The 26,789-nt window shown below is 35.5% G+C and overlaps 1 protein-coding gene across 1 annotated transcript in view; it reads right to left on the reverse strand.

The window, feature by feature from the left end:
• LOC138064289 (NADH dehydrogenase [ubiquinone] 1 alpha subcomplex assembly factor 2-like) overlaps positions 1 to 26,789 on the reverse strand; it is a 65,264-nt gene that overhangs the window by 5,215 nt on the left and 33,260 nt on the right. The window contains exons 2-3 of the mRNA XM_068926118.1: positions 14,932 to 15,021; positions 8,876 to 8,916 (exon numbers count right to left, since the gene is read on the reverse strand). Coding sequence (XP_068782219.1) covers positions 8,876 to 8,916; positions 14,932 to 15,021 — 131 coding nt within the window. The remainder of the gene's footprint in view (positions 1 to 8,875; positions 8,917 to 14,931; positions 15,022 to 26,789) is intronic.

Consider the following 26,789-nt stretch of genomic DNA (forward strand, 5'->3'; position numbering starts at 1 on the left):
TATGTATTATTAATTTTGAGCAAAGATATCATTCAGATATCTTCATTTCAGATGGATTGGTACTTTGATTCAAGCTTTTTTATATTGTCATAGAAACTGTTCCAACTTCTTAAATTATCTTAAGTGCATACTTTGGAATACTGGTTTCTGTTGATTTCAACAGGGTTAGCTGACTATTATTTGATGCTAGAACTGCAAAACATCTGAATAGAGTAATGTTATTTGAATTGCGCACATTCCACAGGCTCATAAAGACTTGCATTTTACTGTTTAGGTTTGAATATTTTATGTTTAATTATGAGTGAACTTGAACTCTGAACTCTGCCTGTTAAGTATGCATTGACACAAGTTAGTAGAAATCCTTTCTTTAAAGTTAAAATTAATAAATTGGTAAGTAGAAAGGGAAAAAATCAAATTTGAAGCAGTATTCATAAAGTTGATTGTGAAAAAAAAGTTCATTATATGACAATTTACAACGTCAGAATTTTTTTTTTTTTAACTGACAAATTAACTAAAAATCAAGGAAAGTGCTAGAAGTTAAGGCAAAGCATTTGTTCTTGTAATATCACCAAGCTGGTTAACTAAGCTCCATTTCCTATTTCCATAAGTTAAATAGGCAAGTTGAAATAATAGGATATTGCATTACTTTTCATGACTATGCAACAGACAGAGGACCTGGTCATTGCGAAGCACTGAATTTTCTTACCCAAGGCAGGTAATGTTAACTCAGCATCTGAGCCTGAGCTCAGTAGTGAGCAATAACAACTAAAGTGGTAAATGAGGTGCTGTGTCAGTTGTGGCAGAGGAGCAGTTTAAGTTAGAAAGACGGATCTGGCTTTGCTAGGAAACTTATTTAAATCAAACTGTGGGCCAGCTGACTACTGATTTTATAAAAACCAGTCTTGTTAGATAATTTAAGTCAGGCAACAATCAACATTAGTCAAATCAGTGTAAGATTTGCTTTATTCAGATTTCATTTTAGAGCAAATATCTCTGACCAGCTGCAGTATTAAAACATACACTGTGTTCTGTGCCTTAGCATGATGTTTTGGGAGAATGCACCCCACATATTTCAAAAGCAAACAGACCTGAATGATCTTTGTTGGATACACCACAATTTATGGTATCTTTCATTGTCTATTGGTTTTGTAGAATCTTTCAACATAAAATAGACAAATTACTCAAATTATTAAACTAAAGCAGCTGTTATTTTAGAACATTTACTTTTGCTTATAACATGCACCAACCCCTTAAACATACACAGATATAGACTTCTAATGGTATAACACATGTTTTTGAAAAGGGAAAAATCTGACTACCATTCTCTTGCAAGGGAAAAGTAACTCTTTAGGATTCCCTCTTAGAGTTACTCTGGCGGAAAGCTTGCTTTTTCATTGTGAAAACAATGCTTATTTCAGGTTCCTAATCCTTTAAATGCGTGGCGCTTTGATGTCTATCAGTAACAGCACAAAAATAGTAATTAATTAACATGTAAAGTACTCCAGATTTAATGTGCAAGTGTTAAGCTAATATATTAGTTACAAACACACGTACAGTCATGCTTTGATAACATCTTAATATTTAGTTTTAAATGTAGTGCTAGTACCACGTTTACCATCAGGCTAAATCAGTTAGATACTAATTTTAATTCACAACAATTCTAGTTGAAATCAAATCTACAGAAAAGCAATGGCAATTATTACCAGAGTACTATATTGCTGCTTCTGAGCTACAAAGTTTAGCATGAGCTAAAGTAGTCTCTAGGGCACCGCAGCGTAGCTCACGCGTATTTGGCAGAAACGCGTTCCGACGAGAAAGCAAAAGGAAGAGAAAAAGCACAGACACTGAACCATAAAGCACAGCAGCAATCGTAGCTGGTATGGTTTTGCTTCTGAATTGTTTTTATGATACAACAGAAGCTTTCATAGAGAACCAGTATATTCAAGATCAGAGACAAAACTGCATAGAAGCACCAAAATCACAAACTAGTCTGGCACATAGCGCGCTCTGCCCAGAAAAAAGGGCAGTGCATAGCCTTGATGCCCACGGAGCAAGCCAGGAAGGAACTGTAGCTGTGAGTTAGTCCCAACTTGGTCCTTGCTTCCCCCTTGCTCTCCAGCTGAAGCAATCCCTGCCAGCCCTTCCCCTGGTACAGGCTCCTGCTCCTCCCACCCCCGCTCAGCTGTGCTGCCAGTGACTTAGGAGAGGGAGCCAATGCTCCCTGCCACACAGACCGGAGCTGCAGCCAGGCAGCAGCTCCCGCCTGCAGCATGGGCACTCTCAAGGAAGAGCATGACTTGGGCCCTCAACACTCTGCCCTGGGGAGGCCGATGAGCGGCTATGTTTGAACAAAGTTAAAGCAAACAGAACAAAGTAAAAAAGGCAGGCTTCCTCCAGCTCTTAAAGTGACTTCTCTGACCTCTCCCTTCTGCTTAGACCTCTGCAGCTCAACTCTTTATACTGTCAAATTCTAATGCCCCTTCACATTGAGTAATAACGCTCCCTAAAACCGTGCACACTTTACTATGCAAAATGCTATTTAGTGCACTTAAAGACGTTTGAATATGTCCTGAATTTTCAATCCTGGTTGTGATATTGGACAACAATAGTGGAAAATATTTTGCTTAGAAGAGCTGTTTATCCCTGTGCCTTTTAGCAGTATTTCCCAACTGTAAGTCAGATTTTGCAGCTTCTTGCGGCTTCAGCTGAAACTACTCACTTGCTAAGGCCCTACTCTCTATGCAAGAACGTACAATCTCCATGTCAGAGTTTCCATTTAAAAACTTCCTAACTGAAGTACCTGAAAGGATATAGAAGCAAAAATATAAAGTGCAATCCAGTGTCAAACAAAGAATTTTTCTAAATTGCATCCCATTCTGGTTAAAGGAATATGAATTCTATGTAAACTAATCTCCATGACTGAAGCTAGTTTTGATCATACCATCTCTCAAATAAATAATATTTATGATCAAATAAATGGAAAAAAAGTAGGTATGCATTGTGGCAACTAAACAGAATGTAATTTCAATCTAATTATTCTCTTTTGGGAAGGGGGGCAAAAACAATCATTGAAACTTTATGCTTATTACGACTCACTGAAGTACATTTTTTTTTCCTCCCTTGACAAGGAAGCTGTCAAAACAGATAATTATGGAAATGCTAGCAATAGTTTGAAAGAAGACAGGAGCTGTCACAAAAAGTTTCTTCTTTTAACATTTCACCTTGTATCCAACTGTGCAATTCAGAAGCCATTTAGTTTTATTACTGTGTATCAAGTAGTTAAGCACGAGAAAAATAGTCATTTACTGTGATATTTTCTACTCAAAACTTATTTTCAGGCTCTTGACATTAGTTAAAGGAACATGCAATTCTACTTTAACTCCTATGAAATATTAACATACATACATACATACACGTGCATAACAAAGCAACAGTGAGGTTTCAGTTTAAACTGAGAACACTTCTAGCTATCCAGCCCCATATGGATAGCAGAGGAAGTAGCATTTAGCTTACAGTGAAGCTACTTCTAGTACAAAAATCTGTATTCATAGAGCAGTCTGACTACGAACACATGTCTGGCAATTGCAGGATACCACATTGGCAAGCTCAGAAATGAACCACGTTTCTCTCCACATCAGTTTCTGCAGGCATTGCAATCAGAACCTTGTTTTTTCTCACCTACTCTGCAGCACCCCAAAATGGTCTATAACATTATTTCTCTGTCCATTTTGCAGACAAGGACATGAACAATGCCAAGTTACCCAAATATTCTTAGAACTGCAGGACATTGTCAGAAGTAATGTGTAGCTGCAAGGTCTGTTACAGGGAAAAAAACCAATATATCCAGGTACCTCATGTTACAGACAGGAGAATTCTTTAAAAGCCCCTACAAATCTGATGCTCACTGAAATCAGTCATATTAAAGAAATCAAATGGAGGTTTTGTAACAGAGCTGTTTTTTAAAATTCATTACATGCCTGATATTTTCAAGGTTGGCTATATCTTTAGAAATATGCCACCTAGTTCTTACACTGCAGGTTTAGAGGCTGAAGACTCAGTACATCTTAGATATAAGTTATCTAAGCCAATTTTGATGATAGAACTCATACTATCCAGGTGGGGTAAAAACTGGCTACATGTTGCATACACATTGATCATAAAAAGATGAGAGACAGATGGAAAGGTAGACCCTCTGTTGAAATAGGCACCAATAAACAGCTTACAAGGATCTTATGCATTCAGCCACTATCTCAAGTAAGACCTTCAACAATAGAAAAAAAACATTTCCTTAATTTTTAATATACTTATGTAATGCTATCTCACACTTTAAACAAAACAAAATTTTTAGAAAAGGAATATAACCTAGAATCAATATAGGAGATGCAGAACACAGCAAAGCTTGTGGATATCATGCAAAGCTGAGTGATCACCAAAGTACTTAGCAGTCTTGGGAAGTTCTTGTCAACAGAACTTAGTTTGGAATTCATGAAGGTGCCTAAAAACAGTAGGAAAGACATGCCACATTGCTTTTGCAGGTGTTACAGTGATTAACATCTTTTAAAAGTGGGGAGTTTCTGCTCAATAATGGAAGGGCAACATGACCCCAAAAAGGAGTCCTCAGGAGAAGGAGCCCTCCTACCTCCAAATATTTTTTCATTCTTTTGCAACTGAAACAGGAAAAATTCCAACAGTTAACTTGGCATCTTCATATTCTAATTCTACATGTTTTAAATTAGGAGTAAAATATACAGTCAGAAGGAAAAATAGGAGGATAGGAGGGTATGTGAGACAGCATGTTTACTTTCAAGCCGTCCTCAAAGCCAAGTCAGACCACAGCTTGAAGAACGAAAGGGAAAAGTGTTTTAAAAATTATTTTGCATGGATGGAACATCACTTATATAAAACAACCGCTATTTCCCAATACAACTTTTGTTAAAAATTTCTGACAACAGGAATGCTTAGCATGGTAAATTAGCATGTAAAGTGCTAAGTTATCAAATCTAATTCCACCGAATAGCATTCAATTTAAAAATGTTTTAGTATTTGTAATCTCTAAAATATTTTCATTACTTTAATCAGCAAGGTCTCAAGACAAAGATCTACTTCCTATTTGCCCATAAAATGCTACATACATCTAATTTTCTATATACATAATAATGTAATATTCTGTTCTTTTTAATTATTCATCACTTGTTAAATTGATTAAAATATAGTTTACAACTACATACAAATAAATGTAACGAAAAATCTTCCTCGGCCCAACATATATCACCATACACATTATGTGTAAAGGAACAGATGATACAATAGATGACAGATGATATAGTAATGCTAAGAGATACACATATAAACTCAGATTCTTACCTGCTATAAAACAGCATGTGTATACATAGGTGTATGTGCACATGTACGCTTACATCAGGTGAGGATGTAATCCAAAATTCTCTACCAAAATGGGCTCTCTTATTACCATAGGAACTGAATACGTTTAAGCACAAGATAAGAAACAACTTGATCTGCATTCATTTGCAAAGTTATCACCCTCATCATAACTGAGTTCAGAACGAGACTTGGCATATTTCAAGCTGTAATAAAATCAAAAGGGAACCAACTGTTTCAGTATCCCAGAGGCTGGCTTTTAAAATCCACGACTTCCAACCACTAACATTCCTTACATTACTGGTCAGATTAGAAGTAACACATGTGATGAGCGATATTTTTGGTTTATAACTAGCCCAGTGCACAGAAGTATTGCTCTAAGTGCCCGTCCTCCAAAAACGGAGGAAAAGAGGGGGGGAAAAGGAAAGGAAACATAAATATGTGAAACACTTAGAGCTGAACAAGTTCTCTTGTGAAGTTAGCCCTGCAGTATTCTACCACAAGAAAAACTAGAATCTAAAGATAATAGAAAGAGAGGTCAACCAACGTCCTTTACACAAAAATTAAATTTTTATAATGAAATAAGAGATCAGTTAGCTATCTGTAGAAGAAAAAAAGGCCTGATTACAAAATATTATCAAGTCTAAAAATCACTGTCAAAAGACTTAGCTGGTGTAATGACCTGATCGCAGTGAACACTGTACATAAGGACAAATCATACTTGTTCTTACTTAAGTGACTGACATGTCATGGTGATTCTGAATGATATTCTGTTGGCCTACAACTAAGTCACTGGTTCCCAAAATGTGGTCATTGAGGCTACCAATCAGATATGTCCAGCTGATTTGTGAAGCCATAATATCTTTGCAAGATTTTCAATTCAAAGTTTGATCAGAGTTCATTCAGCTGAGAGTCCAAGCAGTCTGGCAACTGCTATTATCCAATAGCTGAAGCTGAATAACAAGAAAGTTTGACAAATATAAAATACAAATATAAAATACAAACATATACAAATACAAACACTAAAGGGCAAATAAAGTAGAACGGGGGAACAGAAATTTTAATGAAGTTTAACATATGTCAGATTTGATATTAAAAAGAAAAGACATGACAGGCAAGGGACAGGAGAGAAGGAAAAAAAAAAGCAACAGTCAAAAAAGTGGTACTACAGACCACAGACAGAGGAATATAGGCAGACCTCTGGAAACTCATGCTTTAGACTTGCGCTTTAGGAACAGTAATGGTGTTTTGTGGTGTTACAACGTGATGTTGACAGTAAAATGTCTAGTAAGGCACAAAATGCAAAATTTGTGGGCTTTACATCCTTTTTCAGAAATAGTTCAGTCTCATGAGGAATATGTGAAAGAACAAGGAGATTTGTTTTACGGGGTTTCAACATGAAATATGGTCACAAATATTCCCTGGTTCCATAGCTGCCAAACAGCAGTTTACCATATCGGCATTACTGTCAAAAAGGGAATATAATGCAGAATATCAGTCAGTAAATTTTATGTAGCTAAAACACAAAGACAATCAGTACAACATATTGGGACCAAACAGCATTCTACAAGTACTTCGCTAGTATAATTATGTCTATAAGAGCACAGTCTATTGTGGCACACGGGTTTCAAACTGGAAGAAAAGGGATATCATGCATTTCACCCCATACTAATACAGAATAAGATAATTATAAATACACCATTACATATCTACGACATTTGTTGTGTTATTGTCAAAATACTAGAATTTTTACATACATGCAAAATTTTTACATACATAGATTTTTAACTATTTTTTCTTATATGGGAAAATGAACAACTTTAGCGATTACTTGAAGGAAAAGATAACTACTTTTCACATTCCTAGTATATCACTTCTGCTCAATAAGGTAAAGTATCTAGCTGCTAAATAATTTTTTGCATCTCCTTCTTACCTCATGAAGCTGAAGGCATAAGGAGTTCTATAACTCTGAATGCACCATTACTCCCAATAATTTTTTATTCTCCATAAATCGCTTTTTTCTGGAAGGTTAAATATTTAGAACGCTATTGATCCAGAATTCTCTCACCTGTGGAGAACCCTCGTTCCCTGTTTTGAAAGAGAACTGACACCTCCAGTGCTGGAAGAAGTTTTATTGTTTCCGTTCCAAAAACCAGGCTGCCTAAGTTCTCTGGGGAAGATTCTACTTAGCACAATTATCATGGCAGTCTGGCTTATGGAAATAACGTGGCAAAAGGCAGGCAATATCCCTTACCTCTATGTACTACAAGATTGTTTCAACAATAAAAGTTATATGTATACAATTAGGATGGGCCAGAGCTACTTAAAAAGAGATCAGTCCAAGCTGAGACAGAACAACTACTGAAGAATCAATTCTGCCCAAATAACTAGGATGAGGAAAATAAAAGTGCTTTATACTTCTTCGAAGATTAATGTGAAGAAAAATGTGTTAATTTTTAGGTACTGACAAGCTTACAGAATAAATTGAACTTGATTTTCCTGTGTTCTTAAGTATATTACAGCCCTTATACTCTATAACCTCAGTGGCAAGTGCAAAAAAGAGGCAGACAGAAATAGATGAAAAGCTGTAAGTTGTGTAGGAGCTCATTTCTATGAGTTATGGCTTGTAAACATCAGCTGACAGGCTTCCTGAATGGGTCATCTTAACACACAGGCAGGCAGGACAGCTTTTCACAACCAGTATATTTCAGATCTAAGTAACCAAATCCTTGGCTAGAGCATGCCAGCATAGCTTCACTGAATTCAATGCAGTTATTTGTACTGATGCAAGTCAAATATCTGCCCTTGTGGGTGTCAGTTTGAATCTTCTGTACTTTATCTACTCTATCATTCTTAGCTGACTTTCAGCGACTTATAATTACAAATCCAGGGTAAAGAGAGTATGTGTGTATATGTGTGTGTACACATACGCAGATCAACAGTCAAACTCATTCCATTCTTTACAAAGTTGTCAGCATGAAAGACTCACACTGCTTTATTCCATCAGAAACCACTTACGGAAAAAGTCATGGCTGCAACTCCCCCACCTCATTAGCATTGTGAAATGTTAATGTAATTTGTTTTGCTGTACTGATGAATATGCTGGCAACTGGATTTGAAAATTGCATTTTAATGTCAACTACCATGAAAAAAATGTGTCAATACAGAGAAGACCTGCTTTAAAAATTCACAGCAGTAATTTCAGAATTGATTTAATTAAAGAAACTCTTGAATGACCATGGTCATCTTCCAGAATCTAACTTCATATAGATTTCCATAAAAGAAACAATTAAATAACACTAGAGTTTAGGTTTCCATATTTTATCTTACTCTAAGAGAAGATATTTAGTCTGTATATAATTTCACAAATTAGGCAAGCAACATACTGAATTTTCCTCCCAAAAGTGAAAAATTATTGGACAGGTAAGTTCACTATAAATGCATTACTGTAGTTTAACTACAACAATTGAAAATGTAAAGACACTTCATCTCTCACCTCAATGGTGGGTGGATCATTTCTCTTTTTCCTTATCCAAGCTGCAAAAGAAATAAAAATCAGATGGATTATTTCAAAGATGACAAACAGCATTATAACTCAAAATTATAGTAAATTTGTAATGGAAAGCAAACATTTATATACATTTGCTACAGCCTGGCAAACCATAATATCAACTCCCCAGATATAAAGCTCCAAGATATTTTTTCCCTCATCAATACTCTCAGTCTTCACAGAAGGAAGAATTCACCTCTGTTATGAGAGCTTGAACACAGCCTGCACACCACCCACGTTCAAAATAAGGCTGAAGTAGGGCTCAAGTGATGCCAAGCTCTTTGTTGAGCTTGCTGTACAAGGCTGAGTTTCACCCTGAGAAAAGGACAGGACCAGCAGTGAAAGATATGAAAAGCTTTAGACCACTCTAGAGAGAAAGGATTCCTGTCAAAGGTGTTGTTAAAGCCTAAAAACTTAGTCTTATTTATGCTAGTGCTGGATAGATTTCTTTTATAGGAGTGCAAGATACAGCCCAAAATCTGATTGAAGTGACCCACTGTATTAAGGGGGAGGTGCCCTAACTGAGGGAAGAAAGGGAGGCTCCTCCATCAGAGTAAATTCATGTGGGAAAGCACAGCAGAAGAACCACTCTGCCTAAAGCAGTGGCAACCCTGACTGTCCTGTGACTCAGGATTTCCACTATGAGCCAAAAATCAATAGACTGATGCCCACTCCAACCTCAAGCATTGCCTGTTATTTTGGAATTGACTGGCTGCAGCAATCCAAAGGAATCCCATCACAGACAGAGAAATGCCACTGTGTCAAATCTTGTCTCATTCAGTCAATGAATTATTACAGATAGCTCCAACTCTATTGCAAATGTTACTAGATAAACAAATTCCTCGATTGTGAACAGGTCAATATTCACTGTTCTTTAAAAGAACCACTACTGTCATATTTTTTCTTGACTTTTCAATGCATAGAATTGGTAGGTGCCTGTTTGCATATTTTGCAGACATTTGCGTCTCTTCTGCTCTTATTTTTCAAATGAATGAGTAGCAGAATGCAAGTGGCCAGTAATGAACAGAAGGACAAACATAAGGAAAGCCAGTTCCCAAGCACACAGATATGGCAAAATGTTCTTTTCTATGTTTGGATAATTAAGACATTTGTTACTGTGCTGGAAAATTAGAGCAAAAATGACATTTTCATTATCACCCAGTCAAATTCCTGGTCTGGTTTGTAGTTGTCTGTAAAGTTTCAAAAATGCTTTAAAAGGGAATCATTCCAGATTTTAATTTTCTAGTACCATTTATGCTGTATTTTGAGGGCAACTGGAGAAGGAGGAGAGAGAGGAAGTCCAGAACATACACAGAAGTTCACGGAGTCATAATTTCACTTCTCTACTGAAAACGTGATTACACATAGGGTAAAACACTAGCATCACTCTGCTTCAGCAACATTATGAAACCGGTTTTAGGAGGAATAGCTTCCAATTAACCTAAGAAGGGGATTAAGGTAGGCAAAATGGCATCACATAGCTTGGAGTTTAGCCATGACTGCAAGGTTAATTGACTAAAGGTTAATGGTGAAATGTCTGTAACGATACGAAACAAGGTCTTGATTTTATTTCTTGTGCATCAGGTGATACTTTTTGAAGATGTTTTCTTTTAAATAAAATTCTAAAACATCTTAAAACCGACATGTATATGCTTACAAATATCATTCCCTGCCTCCTTTTCTGAGGTCTTTTGGATCTAACCACTATCAGAAACAAATTTGCCACTGTAGAGAAGTGCCTGAGTATGGAATAGTCAACATTAAACTATTGCAGATAGTCTGATATTACTGAAAAGCAAAACAGCCTAGTAGGATAATTACATAATGAAATGGAAAGTCATATTTATTTTTAGAGCTGCAAAATATTTTCAATACACCTCTATTCCTTTCATATATTTTAACTTTATAGCACTTTCCACATGCAGAATCTGGCAAGACCGGAACCTAAACTGGCATGATTGAGACTTACCCTTCTCAGCTGATAGCCCTGCAAACACTCATTGCACAACGAGATTAACGAAAGAATTCTCATGATTGTTATTAGAGAAGATCATAGCCCACAAGCTTGCCCACAAGCATGCCTCCTGTCAGAAATTATCTTTCTCTATACTTAGCAACAGTTCTAATAGCATATAGAATAGTAGGAAAGAGGTAGAAATATCTTAAGTATAATGAAATATGTATACTGGACACTAACCAATAAAAGATACAGCTGGAGAAAGATGGAAGAAGAAAGATTAATGTGCTTTGTGAAAAATGAAAGTTTTAAACTCGCAAAATCTAAGGCATTATTTTCAAAGAATCATCTTCCTCCTTCCTTCCCCGTTCGCATTTCTCTACTATATGGAGGTATTTGTTACAATACCAGTGTTTCAGCTCCACGGCTCTCAGCACCTAAGAACTGCTTCATTTTGTTGAAATTTCTAGCATTTTCTTTAAATGCCAATATTTTCACAGCTGCATTTTAACTTCATCTTATTGTAATTAATGATTCTTGAATAAATTAAAATTTGAAATCCTACAAAATTAAGTTGCAGTTAGAAACTACTGTGGAAATATAAACATTACAGTACATGTTTTTCATTGTCAGAGGGGACTTTCAGTCAGTTATTTGATTAATGATTTTCAGATGAATGGAATACTTTTAATCAAAGATTTTATCATTTAATTATCTGCCTCAGTTCAACAAGCCATAAACAGAACAGTGACGGGTATTACAGTGAAACAAGTTTTGAGAACAGAACATGTGAAGCGAGGAGAATTATCAAACATATTTTCATTCCTTAGTAGACCTCAATTAATACCAACATTCATAAGCAACAAAACAATCCTCGATTTAGGAAGATTTCTTTTATCAAACATTCCATTATCACACTGTACCTATTTAAATACATAGATAGTAAGTCATCATGGCTATTTTTCTTTCCTGTTGTGACAAACATTTGAATGTATGGTTTCGTATGTGATGCCTGCCTTCCCTTTTAATAAACGTCAGGGCTACAAATCTTTTCAGTTTAACCCTAAAAATAGCTTGTGGACACAAAGATTGGGTACCTTTTTCCAAATTGCTATAGGTGAATTCATTTGAGCATCTGTAATGAGCTGCATTAGGAAATCACAAAATAATGAAAGATTCCTTCACTGCTGGGTAGCTGAGGGAGAAATATGGTATCAAAATTTACTAAAAATCTCTTTATAACCAAAAGATGAAGGTAGTTAGCTTTAATATATAATACCCCTCTGTGCAAATCCATTTTTGAAATATCCTGCATAAAGTACACCTCAAAATATTTTTCAAGATTGAAAGCATAAACAAAATTCTCTGAACTGAGGTTATTGCACTTTAGATTCAGAGAGTTTTATCAATCTTACAAAAGCAAAAAAGAATTTTAATCACTCACCTAATCACTCCTCAATCTTTGGGGTGAAGGATCAAGAGATTCTAATATATTTAATCCCCATCAGTTTTCAGGTGGTTCTATTTCAGATACAAAACTATACAAAACTTTAAAATTTTCTGTGGTGTCAAGAGTATTTTGAGCATCCCACACATTGTTCAAAACACTGGAAACTAACCCCTTAAAACTTGTGCCTAAGAGAAACTTACAGAAATAATTAAAGGAAGAACGACTATATGAAAAAAGTATAATGAGTGATTTCTCATTGATTTAGCACTGATTCTAACAATCCAATTAACTAAATGGGATGTAAAATTCTTTTCACTTCAAATTTTAAGATATATCTTATATTCTCTTATAAATTATATAGTAATGTATACAGTTTTGGAAAGGTCTTATCTTTCCCGTCTTTCTTTGCACTCTCCTTTACACCTTTAGTCAACACAGTTTTGAACTACTAAAAAGATTTATATCACAATTAAATATTTACTGATGGAAACTAGGTAAGTAGGTGCTTCATTACATGTTATTTGAACACCATATACACACACACGTACACTCAATCAAAAAGTGTCCAGTGACAGCTGGAGCTAGAAAAGATTTCCATGCAAACACTCCCTTCCACTACACTAACAAAGCAAAGTGCTCTCACACATTATCAGCCAAGATGCTTTGAACCTGGTGAAGTAGGGGAGGTAACATATATGGACTGACTGCAACTGAAACATGCTTCCCTGGCTCTCCCAAAAAATCCTGAGAAAAATGAGTAGACTGCCTCCATTTCAAGCAGTCTAATTATGCTGCGGCTTCTAATTTTATCTGGGTGGTACTGCCTGCATTCTGTACTCATTATAATGCGATTTTTGTCTAAAAGGAATTTTGCTTGCTAACTGGATGTTTCCATCCTAGAGACCCCAGCATTCTTTCATCAGCTCTCATTTGCATTAGTATGCATGAGATTTTCATTGAACTTTAAGACTCCTACAGGCACATAATGCACAGTAATAAGCGTAAAAGTGAGCATGCAAATTAAGGTTTTCATTAATCACTAAATGCTACGGGAAGAGACGGGAAGAGAGAAGAGAAAAAGACTAGGAGTAGGTGGGCAATAAGGTGCTGCATGAAGCATGCCATCTCATGAATCTCTCCAGGCATGTATAATTACTGATCTTCTTTTAGGAGCACTACTGACATGTCCTGAGGAGATAAAGTGCACAAAGTGCACCTTCTACCAGGCAATACAGTAAGTGAACACACAGAACTAGCCTTACAGAAAGGTTATCTGCTGTTTGCACCCATATTGCTGAGGGCAGGGGGTAGAAAAAGTATCCAATTTCACCATGTAGTAGAATATAAGAGGCTTTATCTAAACAAAAATATTTAATATTGATATTGTGAATATGGATCACTTTCTAAATTCAAAAGTAGAGCATAAAAGGAAACATTTTTATTTTTAAAACAAGAAAACAGACTTTATGAACAAATAACTAACGCTGGACTAAGGAGAACACAAGGGATTATGATTCTGTTTTTATACTATTGAGCACGTTTCTGTTTTACAAAAGCCTTGATTGACATTCAGAACTGTTGTAAAAATTCACAAGTCTGATTACCTAGGAGATTTAATCCTGTGGAGCTTTTAAACTAAAATCTTCAGGAGAAAAAAATGCAGTAAAACTCTGCAGGACTGAGCCCTCAGCCCTATATTCAGTAGGCTCTCAGGACCGATACATGAACATCCTCTCCAGAATCTGGGAAAGCAGTTTGCACAGATCGGGTCTCTAATCTGGCTGATTGGTTTATCTATTTGTTTTACAGTTTCCAATTAGTCTCAGTTAGCCTATTTCATGCTTGTAACGAGATAAACACTGGCTAAAAAATCAGCCCCTTGGTTAACCAGCTGTACAGGCTGCATGTGCTAGGTACACAATGGAAGGTTTATCTCAGACCCATTTCAAATCTCCTTACTGCCTGCTCGCACTTCCCAAACAATCCCTTGCCCCCGATTTTGTGCAAGTTCTTCTCAGATAACTCATGTCCTTAAATATTTCCAGGGACAGTACTTTTATTCATTTAGGTAAGAAGCAGCTTTTTTCTAGCCTTTCCCCCTGCCCCATCAGGGTGATGTAGAGGAAATGGGGAGAGGGGAAGAGAGCTTGGATGACTGGTTTTAAATCAGGTGGTCATTAAGGATTATCCACAAGTGAAGTAGCTGAGCACTGGAAGAATTTTATTAGCTTCCCTGAATTTCTTACAATGCCTTAATTTTCCAGGCAAAATTTTCAACAATAGTAGCAGAAAAATTTTGGTTATTCTGTCAGATCCCCCTCAGGCACAAATATTTTCACATTTAATAGGAGAAAGTCATGGCGATGGAGGCTTTATTTATATTTTTATTAAGTACTGATTTCCTAAACATAATTTATCCTATTTGTAAAAGGTTACTTTAAGATTTCATAATAACTAGGCTGTTAAAGTCTCCAATACTGAAGATGAAGGATAACAGACAACCTTTACATATAGTCAGTTATTGCACTGAATTCAGATTCAGTGTTTTTAATAGCAAAGTTATCTTGAAATAAAAACAAAATCTTCAAGATTTACCTTCCCATTCTGTTGGAAAGTCACCCATCTCATACTGATACACTTGCGGATTTACTGCCTCTACAAATCTTCTTTCTGGAATAGTCTGCCCTATAACAAAAACAAACAAAAACAACAGTTAAATTTAAATATATAAATGTATATGTATGCATGTATGTATGTAAGTATATAAAAATTTAAGTTGCTGATTATGTTACTGTTTTGAAAGATCTGTAACAACGTAAGTGTAAATAATGTCTATAGGATAAAAATGAAGGACTAAAATACCAAGAAAATGATTATGATCTAGCAGTCATAATTTGAAATGCAATGTTTAGTAGATTTGGTTAAAGTTTGCATGTTCTAAAGTTGATTTTGATTATTAATGACAAATACATTTCAACCCAACTCATCCCTCCCTTTCAGAATGTTTCTCTGAAGAGCTGTCATTCAGTTTTCTATCAGCCGTTTTTTCCTTTATTCAGATATCCTCCACACACTTGTTGGTGAGGGATCAGAAACTTGAAAGTGTTCTAGAGTCAAAAACTTGCCACCAAAATTTTACTGGTGAGCTCTGCCCAGTGGTCATCTCAAATCAGTGGCAACTACTCTGTGCATGCCAGCCTTTACTCACATCCATGTGAGCTAAATATTTTCCCTGTTAAAAAAGTGGAAGGAAAATGAATAGAGGTCTGATAGGGAACATGCAATATATGAAAAGTGGAGCCAGTGTCAAGAATCTGACACCCCACCCACAGCAACACAGAACAGAGCAGATGTGCTGTCAGATATCATGCTATTGAGTAGAACAATAAACAGTGTATATTTCAGATTTTTAAAAAAATATTTAAAATATGTATCCCTGCAGCCTTCACATACGAAAGTTACTTTATTTCAAAATAGACAGCAGTCAGGAGTTGCTATTCAGCCATCTCTGGTTAACAGATGAACTGCCTAATAAGGTTCTTATTATTTTGCTTTGCTAAGTATTTAATAATGAACTTAAAAATGAATAGCAATTTCTATGTAAGTACCTTCTTTAGAAATGAGCTTTACATTTGTAACATTTCTTTTTAAGCAAAGCATCAATTGTGCTGATTTTTTGCCAAATCCTCTATATCCAATGTTACTATCTGTTTCAGAGATAAGCCATTAGGCAAAGAAAATACAGCGTAACATACTTCCATCTCTAAGATTAGATGTATTTGTCAGTGTTGAAAGCTAAATGATTTATAGTTGTTTTATAGGTGTACAAGTATACAATTCCGATATGCTGAAAATATTATACTTAATACACTTGCTTTATATAATTTCCTTTCAACAATACTGTGGATATACCCATTTCTCAAACTTTTTCTGAGAAAAATTAAAACAAAAAACAAAAAATACAGAATTGCTTTCTTTCCATACATAAGAGTTCCGGAAAAGCTGAAAATCTAATTAGACCTGAGCCCATATAATTCTGAGAATTAATACTCTTCTTCATTCTTGGAAGGTCACTACATTTTACCATTAGCTCAGCACATTTTAAAAAACGGCCCATAATTTTAGTCCTGAGCAGGCAGAAAAACAGTCTGAGTAAACTGATGTAAGCAAAATAAGGAATATATTTTTTTACCTGTTATCACCTCATGTGATTGATGCTATATCTTTATGCATTCCCAGATAAAATGTTAACTAATCTACTTTTAACTAAATACACTGCTGCGCATTCTGCTGCAAGCTTTTACAGAAAACACATACAAAAAAGTTTATCCCCATATTCCAGTCAAATGAGATTTTAGAGCTAAATTCAGAAAATTATTTCCCAAGGAAAAGAATCATCACACAGTAGTGCTGGTGGCTTTTAAGTCTCTCTGCATTTGTGATGCGGATATGATGCTAATTAACTTCAACTGTCTGATTTGCCTTGTCCCCTAGGTTTCTGGCACACCCCTGCTAACAAATAATTTACGTAGATTTTTTCTATTCAAGATCACACAGAGCCCTCTTTAGATTTAATTAAAAACATTTACAATTTACAGAGGTTTTTTTCATACTAGAGATACTGTTTTGCTTTATATTGATTAATTTACTCCCATGTCTTCAAACGAACACCAAAGTCTTTGCTATTGCAGCTCAAGAAACTTCACTTGAAAGTGTATACATACGAAGCAATTACAAATAGCAACTTAAGAACCACAATTTACAATTTTAACTCTAAAGTTAACCTCATTTTCATTCACTAGATCTTAAGACATGTCAGAGTCAAGCTGAGACATAAAATATCCAACGAATAACAGCCAATAACAAAAACACACACAGATTATTTCAGAAAGGATTTAACAGCTGTATAGAATGCTCACATCCAACATAACTTGCACAAAACACTAAAGTAGCCAAGATGTGCTACTGTGCAGGAGTTACATAGGGAAAATGACCAAAAAATTTAAGTACTGTACAGATCTTGCAGTAAGTGATACCATATTTACACGTTTTCATTTCTACATACTTTCCTACTGTACATATTTTCCCTAAGCTTTTCTGTCCCAGGCTGCACGTAAGTCAATGTGATGACTTAAGCGAAGCCTGAAAACAGAAGTGTTTAACAAAAACTAGGTAGTTTGCCAGCAGGAGAAGAAGGGTAGCTGAGGACAGCAGGGGAAATGCTAAATGGAACGTGAGGGGGTAGCAAATGACTTAATGGATTACTTTCTAGATTTCTACAGCTTTGCAGATTGACTATGAAGCCTAGAAACAAAGTTATATTTCCATGCAAAAACATGGTTAGCTGTAGAAATCCGCAGATGTTATAAAATCATAATTTTACCTAAATAAATAAATAAAGATATGTAATGAAGGTTATAAGATGCTGCTCACCTCTCCTTTCAATAAAGGAGAATATGTTAACTTAGTGGTACAACGGACATTAAAAACATACTCATTGCTAGAAGAAGAAGATTACCTAGGAGTAATCAAGTAATCAACTCAATTACTGAGAGGTTTATTCAAGAAAGTGAACCAGTTGAACTTCCTTACCATGTTCTCTGTCCCACAAATAAAGAAAACAATCACAATAGAATAATTATAAAGTTAAATAGTTTACTGTGTTTTCAAAATTGTTCTTGAAAGCTCTTTACTGGTGGATTATGCATATCTACGTATTAATTTTGCAGAAATGCAATGAATTAACAACTCCTCCTTATAAACAGAACAGGGATCAATTTAAGAACATGAAGCAGTAAACTCATTGTTTACACTTGCATAGTATATATCATAATGGAATCAGAGTTCAGTGTATTTTCAGTACTTCTACAATAATAATCTTCACCTTAGGAAATCAACCTTTCAAATATTTCTCCTAAGGAATTCTAATTTTATTTTTAAAAAGCTCAGATTTCTATAAACTTATTTTTTGCCAAGAGTGACAAATTAAGAAATTTCAATAGTTCATGCCAGTAAAAACAAACAAACAAACAAACAAATTAATATAATGGTCCCAAATAAAATAGAAAAAGTTTAATATTTGCACCTGGTATCTATCACTTACACATGCAGTTATATTTTCTCCAATAATTCATAGACTTGAAGTCAGGTAAAAGCCTTTATGCTTTATAAAATCATATTAGAAACTGATTTCAGCTTTTAAGAGTAGCAAGTAAGGCCACAGGCTGCTTTGTTCTATGGTGCTTTGTTCTATGGTTCTTAACATCAAGAGAAGCAGGATCAATGATTTCCAGTTTTACACTGGTGCAGGATCAAGCAGTATTAAACTTTGGCAAGTGCTGAATGAGGAAGTAAAAAGAAACTGGAAGCATCTGACACTCAGAGTCAAATCATATATGCCTAAGTTTTGCTTTTTTTGTTTACATCTTATCAACAGTGTATTTGGCTTTAGAGAGTTGCCTGCAAGTACTAATTTTTTTTGTCTCCAAGGGAAGATGCTTTTTCAGATTTCTTTTGAAGGTCCTATGTAGACGGATGTGAAGGTCCTATGGATGAATGTTTCCACGTTTGGGAACCTATACTGTCAAAGGAAAAAAAAAAAAAACACTCACATGCAGTACAAGTCTCTTCTCACGTCTCAAAAGGAATGCCAGCTGACAATACTGGGGTAACAGCTCTGCCATCTTAGTACTTACATTATGTTAACTGCATTAACTTTCTGCAGCTCCAACTATCCCATGCTCTCTGTAAAAAAACAATTACTATTTTTACCTAGCTATGAGTCTGTATAGCATTTACAACTAATGTCCAATAAGGTGGAAAGAGTTTACCACGTTTAATTCACTTGGGTAACAACTTTTTCTTACTTATTTTATTAAATATTATTTGTACACTGCTAACAATGCATTTGACATGGTACAAAAAGATTAAGGTTAGGCTCACATTGCAGTATAAGCAAAAGATTGCCAAGCTAGTTTTAAGTGGGCTCATCTACCTACTAGAAACAGTCTATTCACAGCAAATGAGCTCTTTGAGCTTTGGTAATTTCTCCAGCTGAGGAGTTTTTCCGACTTCCAGATACCTGGGCAGGCAGGTAAAACTAGCACAAATATTCTACGTTATACTGCAGCCTCTGGTCAATGTACCTTAAAACAAATTACAGCCTAAATACTTTAACACAGGTAAGACCAGACTTGTGGGTTTGGGAAGTCCAAAGGAGAGAGTAACCTTTCTGGTTTTGTTGGTGAGGCACTTAACAGTCACCGTGGAAGAAGTCAACTTTTAATGTGGAATTTGAATGAGCAAAGTGCTAGCTTTCCCAGAGACATATCCCAACAACATGTATCTTTTGTCAGAAAAGGATATTAGCATAACAGCAGCACATCTGATGCTATCCCAGAAGACTTCACTTCCCCTTTGAAGATTTCCATTGATGAGCATGTTTCATGCCTTGATAGCTACCAGTGAAAGGGATCTGTATGTATAAATAATCTTCAAAAGCTTCTAAGATGGATCCTCTGGAGAAGTTCTCATCCACGTAAAAGTTACCAGTGCTAATAATATTTCAAAAATATTATGGTTTGCTTAGCCTGATTGGGTCCTAAATTTTAATCCAGGACGCCGACTTAATAAATGTGATTTCATTCAAATTTTCTCGATACTACCTAGATTTTGCCGTTCTTAGAGGTGTACATCAAAGAATGAAGTTTTTGCAAACACGGTTTACTATTCAGCTACTCAGTAACTGGCAATTGATCTATCACAACGTGTTAATACCTGGAGAGGAAACAAAAACTAGAAAACTATAGGCCCAGAAGAAAGATCACAAGTCACCCCTTGAAACATGAGCAATATCATCTATTTCTAAGAAAGACAGTCCAGGGAAATTACCTACAGGCATATAGAAAAAGAAAAATTGCTCAGTATCATTCTTGCTATGGTGTTGTATGACTATAAGGAAATGCCTTATCCTCTCTTTGATCAATAAGTTGTTGCTGGTTTCCTTTCCTTTCCTATAAAGTAGGACAGAATGACTTAGAAACAGGCAACAGAATTCAATCCTGCCCTATTTACCCCAATCCAATAAAGTAAACATTGAAAGATAACCAGTTCCACACACCAGTTTGTATCTTTCATCTGCTAACCAAAGTGATTTTGATATTGTTGGCCTCTTTGCTGTTTTGCACGGGTGTCTCCTGTATTTTGCTGAATACAGTACAAGCTTATCAATCAGCTTCCTCAAAAGACGTAAGCCACTATGATAACAGTGCCCTGATATATACCTCCCTACGAAAAATAAGCCCAATAAACCTGACCTTTGCCAGAGATCATGCTTTTAAGGCCAGCTTTAACAGATATGTCTGCTGTACCAAAGACATTGATAGCATACAAGCTGCAACTTAACTCTGTTTTCCTAGCTAAAAATAGCTATTTAGATTAACATTTTCCAGTTTTGCACAAACTGCATAGGTTTTTCTTCCTCTTAAACCAAAAAGCCTATGTGGGTCATTAGTTTACACTAATCACATTTTTGCTTAACTGCTCCATTGTATGTCTCCAGCCACCGATGTACTAAATATACATATATATACATACACATATATATGTATATGTTCTGTGTCCCACTGCCTAATTAAGCTTCCAGAACAGATTAAATGTTACAGTAACATGAAGTATTTAATACAAATATATAACAACATTCAAATGAAAGTTACTCAACCAAAGTGTTGATAATAAAGACATAGCATAGATGCAATGAAATTTTGGGGAAAGAAAACTACACAATTGGCTAGGAAGGACTGGGATAGGATGGGAGGGGAAGAAGACAGAACAAGGAGTTCAAATAAGCATTTACTACAGTTAAAATATGAACAAGGAGTTAAGAAAGAAACAGCACTTCACAGATGTTTTATTAAGAAAGGTTTTATTGTTTTTTAAATGTCTGCATATGATACGCCTCCTCTCTCCTATCTCTAAGTTGACGCTATTTTTTGAAGGCTATTAGCTCCCAAGACTGCCTTGCATACTAGCATGACAAACAATTAATACAAAAACTCTGAAAGCAATCTCATTGAATAGAAAAAAATATGCACATGTTGGAAGACTTATCGATACACCGTTAAGCTGTAATTTCTGAAACTGGTGATGGAACAAATATTCTAATAATGATGCAACCAATAACTGAAGAAAACAACAGGAATGGTAGCCCAATTATAGAATGTGCAGTGCTAAAAACTATTTCATTATCCAGTTTCCTAAGGTTAGCTACAACTGAAGATCTCACTGAAATCAGGTGGTGTTCTCTAAATACACTGCTTCCTCTATTTAGTTTACTCAGTAAGATATAGTACCATATCACTATTAGTAAGGTCAGCCCCCTTACAGAAAGGGCTTGCCACTTTTTAGACTTTTTAAGATGATCTTCCTAGTGTTTCTTAACTCAAACATTAAGCAAAAGTTAGTAGGAATACTATCCCAGAAGTCATTTTAAATTAATGAATGCAGTATGAAGAATTTCAAAATGCTAATTATACATGTGTTCCACTTTCTTCCTCAAGCTGGCGTCTTTTACAATTTACAACCATATTTCTGACTTACTGTAATGTTCTAAGTAAAATTGCCATGAGTTTAACAGTTACCATCTGGATTATGGCAACTGTGGTTAAATTTCTCTTAACTGTTCATGTAAGAGCAAACAAGTATTTTGTCTAAAGTAAAACAAGCCTTGCTCTGGAAAGCTCATGGTATTTAAAAGACTTTACAATAAGTGTTTTATTTAAATAATATACTTCTGTTTTACAAACAATATCAAAAGTTTAGAGAATAATCTATTCTAGCAAATCATTAACTGAAGACACCACTTTTTACTTTGGTCTACGGGAAAAAAAAGGAAAACACAGTCAATTGATCAGCAATAGACTAGGTCCTAAGGGTTTTGGGGGTTAGGGAGGTTGCAATTTAAGAAGAACCCAGTAGTTCATTCGACCTTCTAAAAAGTTCAAAAACACATAATTTCCTCATTTCTGATTACTGTAGGATATAATGCATTATGCATTTCTTCAAAAAAAATTACTAAGTATGCTGAACAGATAGCCTATCAACTGTAAATAGTCTGTTCTGTTAGTACGAATGACCATAAGCCTGGTCAGGCTCTGAACATGGCTCTGATCTGTTGCAAAAAGGTTGCTTCAAAATCTGATAAAACAATGTGCAGGCAGAGCAAGATAAATGGCTTCAACGGTTTCAAGTGCAAATCCTTAAGGTAATTTTATTGCAAAACTACACCTTCTAAAGTTTTTATTCCAGATACTCCGCTAATAATTACTGCCAAACACACATTATCTTTTGAACAGCATTATTTACAGTCAAAGCAATGGGAGGTAATATCTAACATACTGAAAGTACTCTTGGGGTTTCAACCCAAAAGCTTTCTAGGGAATAAATCTGCTTTCAAGCCCACTTCAGATCTTATCCGCTATATGATAAGTATCTGAAAACTGTCCTCTGCTTGAACTGCCCAGATGCATGTTTTCTATATGTAAAAACCAAATGAATTTAAACATAGTCATTCTCACTGCAGAAGTAAAGTTGATTTCTCACTCTTCTCTGCACATAATTTTCCTTTTTTCTTTTAGTTTGTGTTTTTATTTTTTGTCATTGCAGAACATCCAAACCAGTCAGAATGGATTACCGGAATTGTGCTTCTCTCTCCAATACTAAATTGTTTATTACAATAAAATCAGAATGCTACAAACAGTTATAAGCTGGTTAGCAGTCAACTTGTATTTACCTACTGCTATGTCACAAATATAGGGATAAGGCCATTCTTTGGGGTGTTTTGCTTTTTAAGAAAGAAACTTAATAATCTTAAAAAGATGAACCTGTAACTGCACTAGGGACCAAAGCCCATGGCTTTTATATAGGTTCACACAAATTTTAGTTTTCTTGACAGCCTGCTGTAACTCAGATGGAAGTGGTTAACCAAAGTAAAAATACCTTTTATTGTAGTTTGTCTCAGAAGCAACTTCCTTCAGTGAACAACGAGATCTAAAAACTCTCTGCTAATTTTCTGCTCGCCATTCTAGTCCCCTAACTCTTAGGAACACAGTAAGATTGAGTGAAATCTAGTCTCCGTTCCTTGCTTGTTGAACAGCCCTGTGCATGCTACCTCATCAAAACAGCAATAAGCCCAGTAGATACTACACCTTTACATAGGAACCACCATTTTGTAAATGAATCTATAAGCAGCTTAGTAGAAATACACAACATTACATTCTTTTTATAACAAAAGTGTAAATAATAATAGTACAAATGCCACTTCCTTGAATATCTGATGGCTCCTCAGTGCTCCGGAACGTGGAAGCTCTCTCCCAACTGTTTTCTTTTGTTTTGTTTTGGTCTATCAGATTCAAGAAACAGTTTTCTACCAATTACTGTCAAAATGTGAATAAATCTGGGACTGAAGTACTGAATATTTTCTGCAAATGTATGAAAAATGGCTTAAAATGGGGATTTAGCATGTATAAAGGAAATTTAGCAAGCAGATAGAAAGTGTACAATAACTTGTAGTCTATAAATAAAAACATAATGCAGGAAGATAAACAAAAAGGCAGTCATGCAGGGAAGAGAAATGGGCAAATGACAGCCAGGGTATGAATTGTAAATGAAATGAAAAGAAAGTTACAGCTATGGAGAACATCAATTAAGCAATATGACCCAAAACAGCAGTGTTACAGTCTGGTTCGGATGATTAATTATATTTCAATTATAAATCATTTACAAACTCTCATTTAGTATTTCCATTTTTCAGAACAAAGTCAATTATTACAGCTAGCTGCACACATACACTCTCAAGGAGCTAATCCTATTTCTGTTTTTTTGGAGGTTTTAATAAATTTTACAAAAGGATTGTGGCTTTGAGATTTGCAAAGATGATCCTGTCACATACAAGGTCTGAACATAATTATAGCTAATACTGTGTATAGTATTTGATGGATTAAAAATATATTAATATTACTATTTTATTGCATTTGCTTTTCATTGCAGTGTATAGGTGGAAAAAGTTAATATTTTTTCAGCCACAGCCACCACAAAAGCACAACTTCTGAGGAAAAGGAAGGTTAGCTAACCTAAAGTAGCTTTTCATTGAGATACACTATCCATTTCAGGTACATTCATATCCTACTGGCACTTCAGTTAAATAACATTACAAAATTGTCTTTTAGACTACAATTTATATGCTATTTATTCTAGCATATAAATTATAAAGTTATCCTTTGAGGCCACACTTGCACTAATTGTAGGTTCTGAAATGCTGTGTTTGGGAGTGTAAGAGAAGGTTCTATAAACCCTCAATCCAGTATTTTCATTAATGGAAATCTCACAAATATAGACATAGATGAAAAACAGATGAAAAAGTGGGACGCAGCATATGTCAACTTAACTATAGTAAGAGTTTATTTGACATATACGTAATTGCTTTGTAGGTGAGAATAAGCAACTTAACCACTTTTACAAAGTTAGCATTTGAGCTTACAAAGCTAGCATAGAGGTCCTGATATTTGAGACAGAAATTGGAGGTGTGCCCTAAATGTGCCAACATGGCTCTGAAATTTGCAGTGCAGTTTGAAATCCACCTGAACAGTGTGAGCGAGCAGAAACAGACTGAACTCTTGACCGTGCAAATACTACAGTCAACTTGGGAGACTTTCTGAGTGTATATATTTTACTCAAATAAAAGCTCTCTGGTCATTCAGTAGGCGAAATACTACTCTTTATGGGTTAAACATTGCTTTGGGAAGAAAAAAAGAAATATCAATGCTGCTACTGTGAACGCCTAAGGCTCAGGGGAAGGGGAGGGAATCAGACAACAGGGCCTAAACGTGATGCGGTCCTTACAGAATACCACCTGTGGGACCCTGTCAGTTCATCTTGCATTTCACTGACTGTTCTAGCTGGGATGAAGGCTACCACAATACAATTTTCAAAGGAACGAGGATAAAGAGAATAGTTTAAAACGGACTCAGAGCGATAGCCCCCAAACAAGACAAAGCCACATGGCAATCGTAGGAAGGAGCAAGAGCTCTTCCTTGGGAGACGTGGAAGTAATTTTAACAGTACAGGAAGTGTGAGTATAGCATGACCCTGGAACAAGCAAACTATTTGCAGAGGCAGCCACTAAGCATGATCGACTGCAGTTAGGAGAAACGCTCTCCATCTTAGAGGAAATAAAATATCTAACAAAGACCGAATGAAAGTAGATAATGGTAGAGTCTGATGGGGTTGACCAGACAGAAAACATTTTCCATTTGTACTTTTTTCCATTGTACTTTCCAGTTTTGTACTTTTATAAAATAACTTGTACGGCAAAGATTTTTTTTTTCCTGTGTGTGAGATGAGACAACTTATCAGGATCAAAACAAACAGGTAAAACAGCAACAGTGACTGCCTTTCTCCTTAAACGCTCGGATAAAGCAACCTAAAGAGTTACAAAGGCATAGACAGTGACAAGACAAATGATGTTATTGTACAGAAGCCAAGTGTGCAAGCAGGGGCTTGGCAGCCTGGGAGTGCAACCACTGGATTAACAATTGGGTCTTGCAACGTTCTCACTGAATTTTGCATCCAGATATCTCACTCGTATTGTATATAAAATAATACTGAAGTTTTCGTTCACTTCAAAATATAGACCTTTTGCTCAGACTAAGCTTTAACCAGTTCTAAAGAATCACATTCAAGATAAAATAAAAAATGGTATTGTAAGAAACAGAGAAGAAAATAGATATTGCCAGAATTAAGCACGTGCCTTGAACTAACAGCTCAAAACACTATCACAAAAATTTACAAATTAAAAGTTGTGCTTCAGAATACTGACTTCATACAGCAAATACATATTGCAGCAGTGAGTTCAAATAAAAGTATTTGAACCAGTTATCCCAGTTATTTCCAACTTATAAGCATAAACTTTTACTCAGATAAACTAACTCTGAATTTGTATACCTCATCCTACACAGGAATAATGCCTTGCTTTGACTATTAAAAAAATATATTATTGAAAAGAGCTTAAAGACAATTCCATATCTATAATACTATGATACAGCTATTCATCTCAAATTCAAAACTGGTATCTCAGCTCTAATAAAGAGAGGTTATGTCCCATCCTTTCTAATTTATACTAATTATTATATTGCATTTGACCTTCCGGATCCCTTAGAAGAAGCGGGGTAAACAATTAACAAGCAAAAAAAAAAACCACCTGAATTCTTGCATCCTAACTTAAGCTTAAAGACATACGAAGACTGAAAAAGAGATGCTTAAATTAGATATCTAAACAAGGGTGCATACTAATTTAGAAACAACTTGCTAAATGCATTTTGACTCGTTAGTGTAACCGTTGACATATGAGTTCAGTAAGCGTTTCTGTTTTTTTGTTGTTCTGAGGGGTTTTTGTTCAC

The sequence above is a fragment of the Struthio camelus genome, chromosome W (assembly GCF_040807025.1).
Source record: "Struthio camelus isolate bStrCam1 chromosome W, bStrCam1.hap1, whole genome shotgun sequence".
NCBI lineage: Eukaryota > Metazoa > Chordata > Aves > Struthioniformes > Struthionidae > Struthio > Struthio camelus.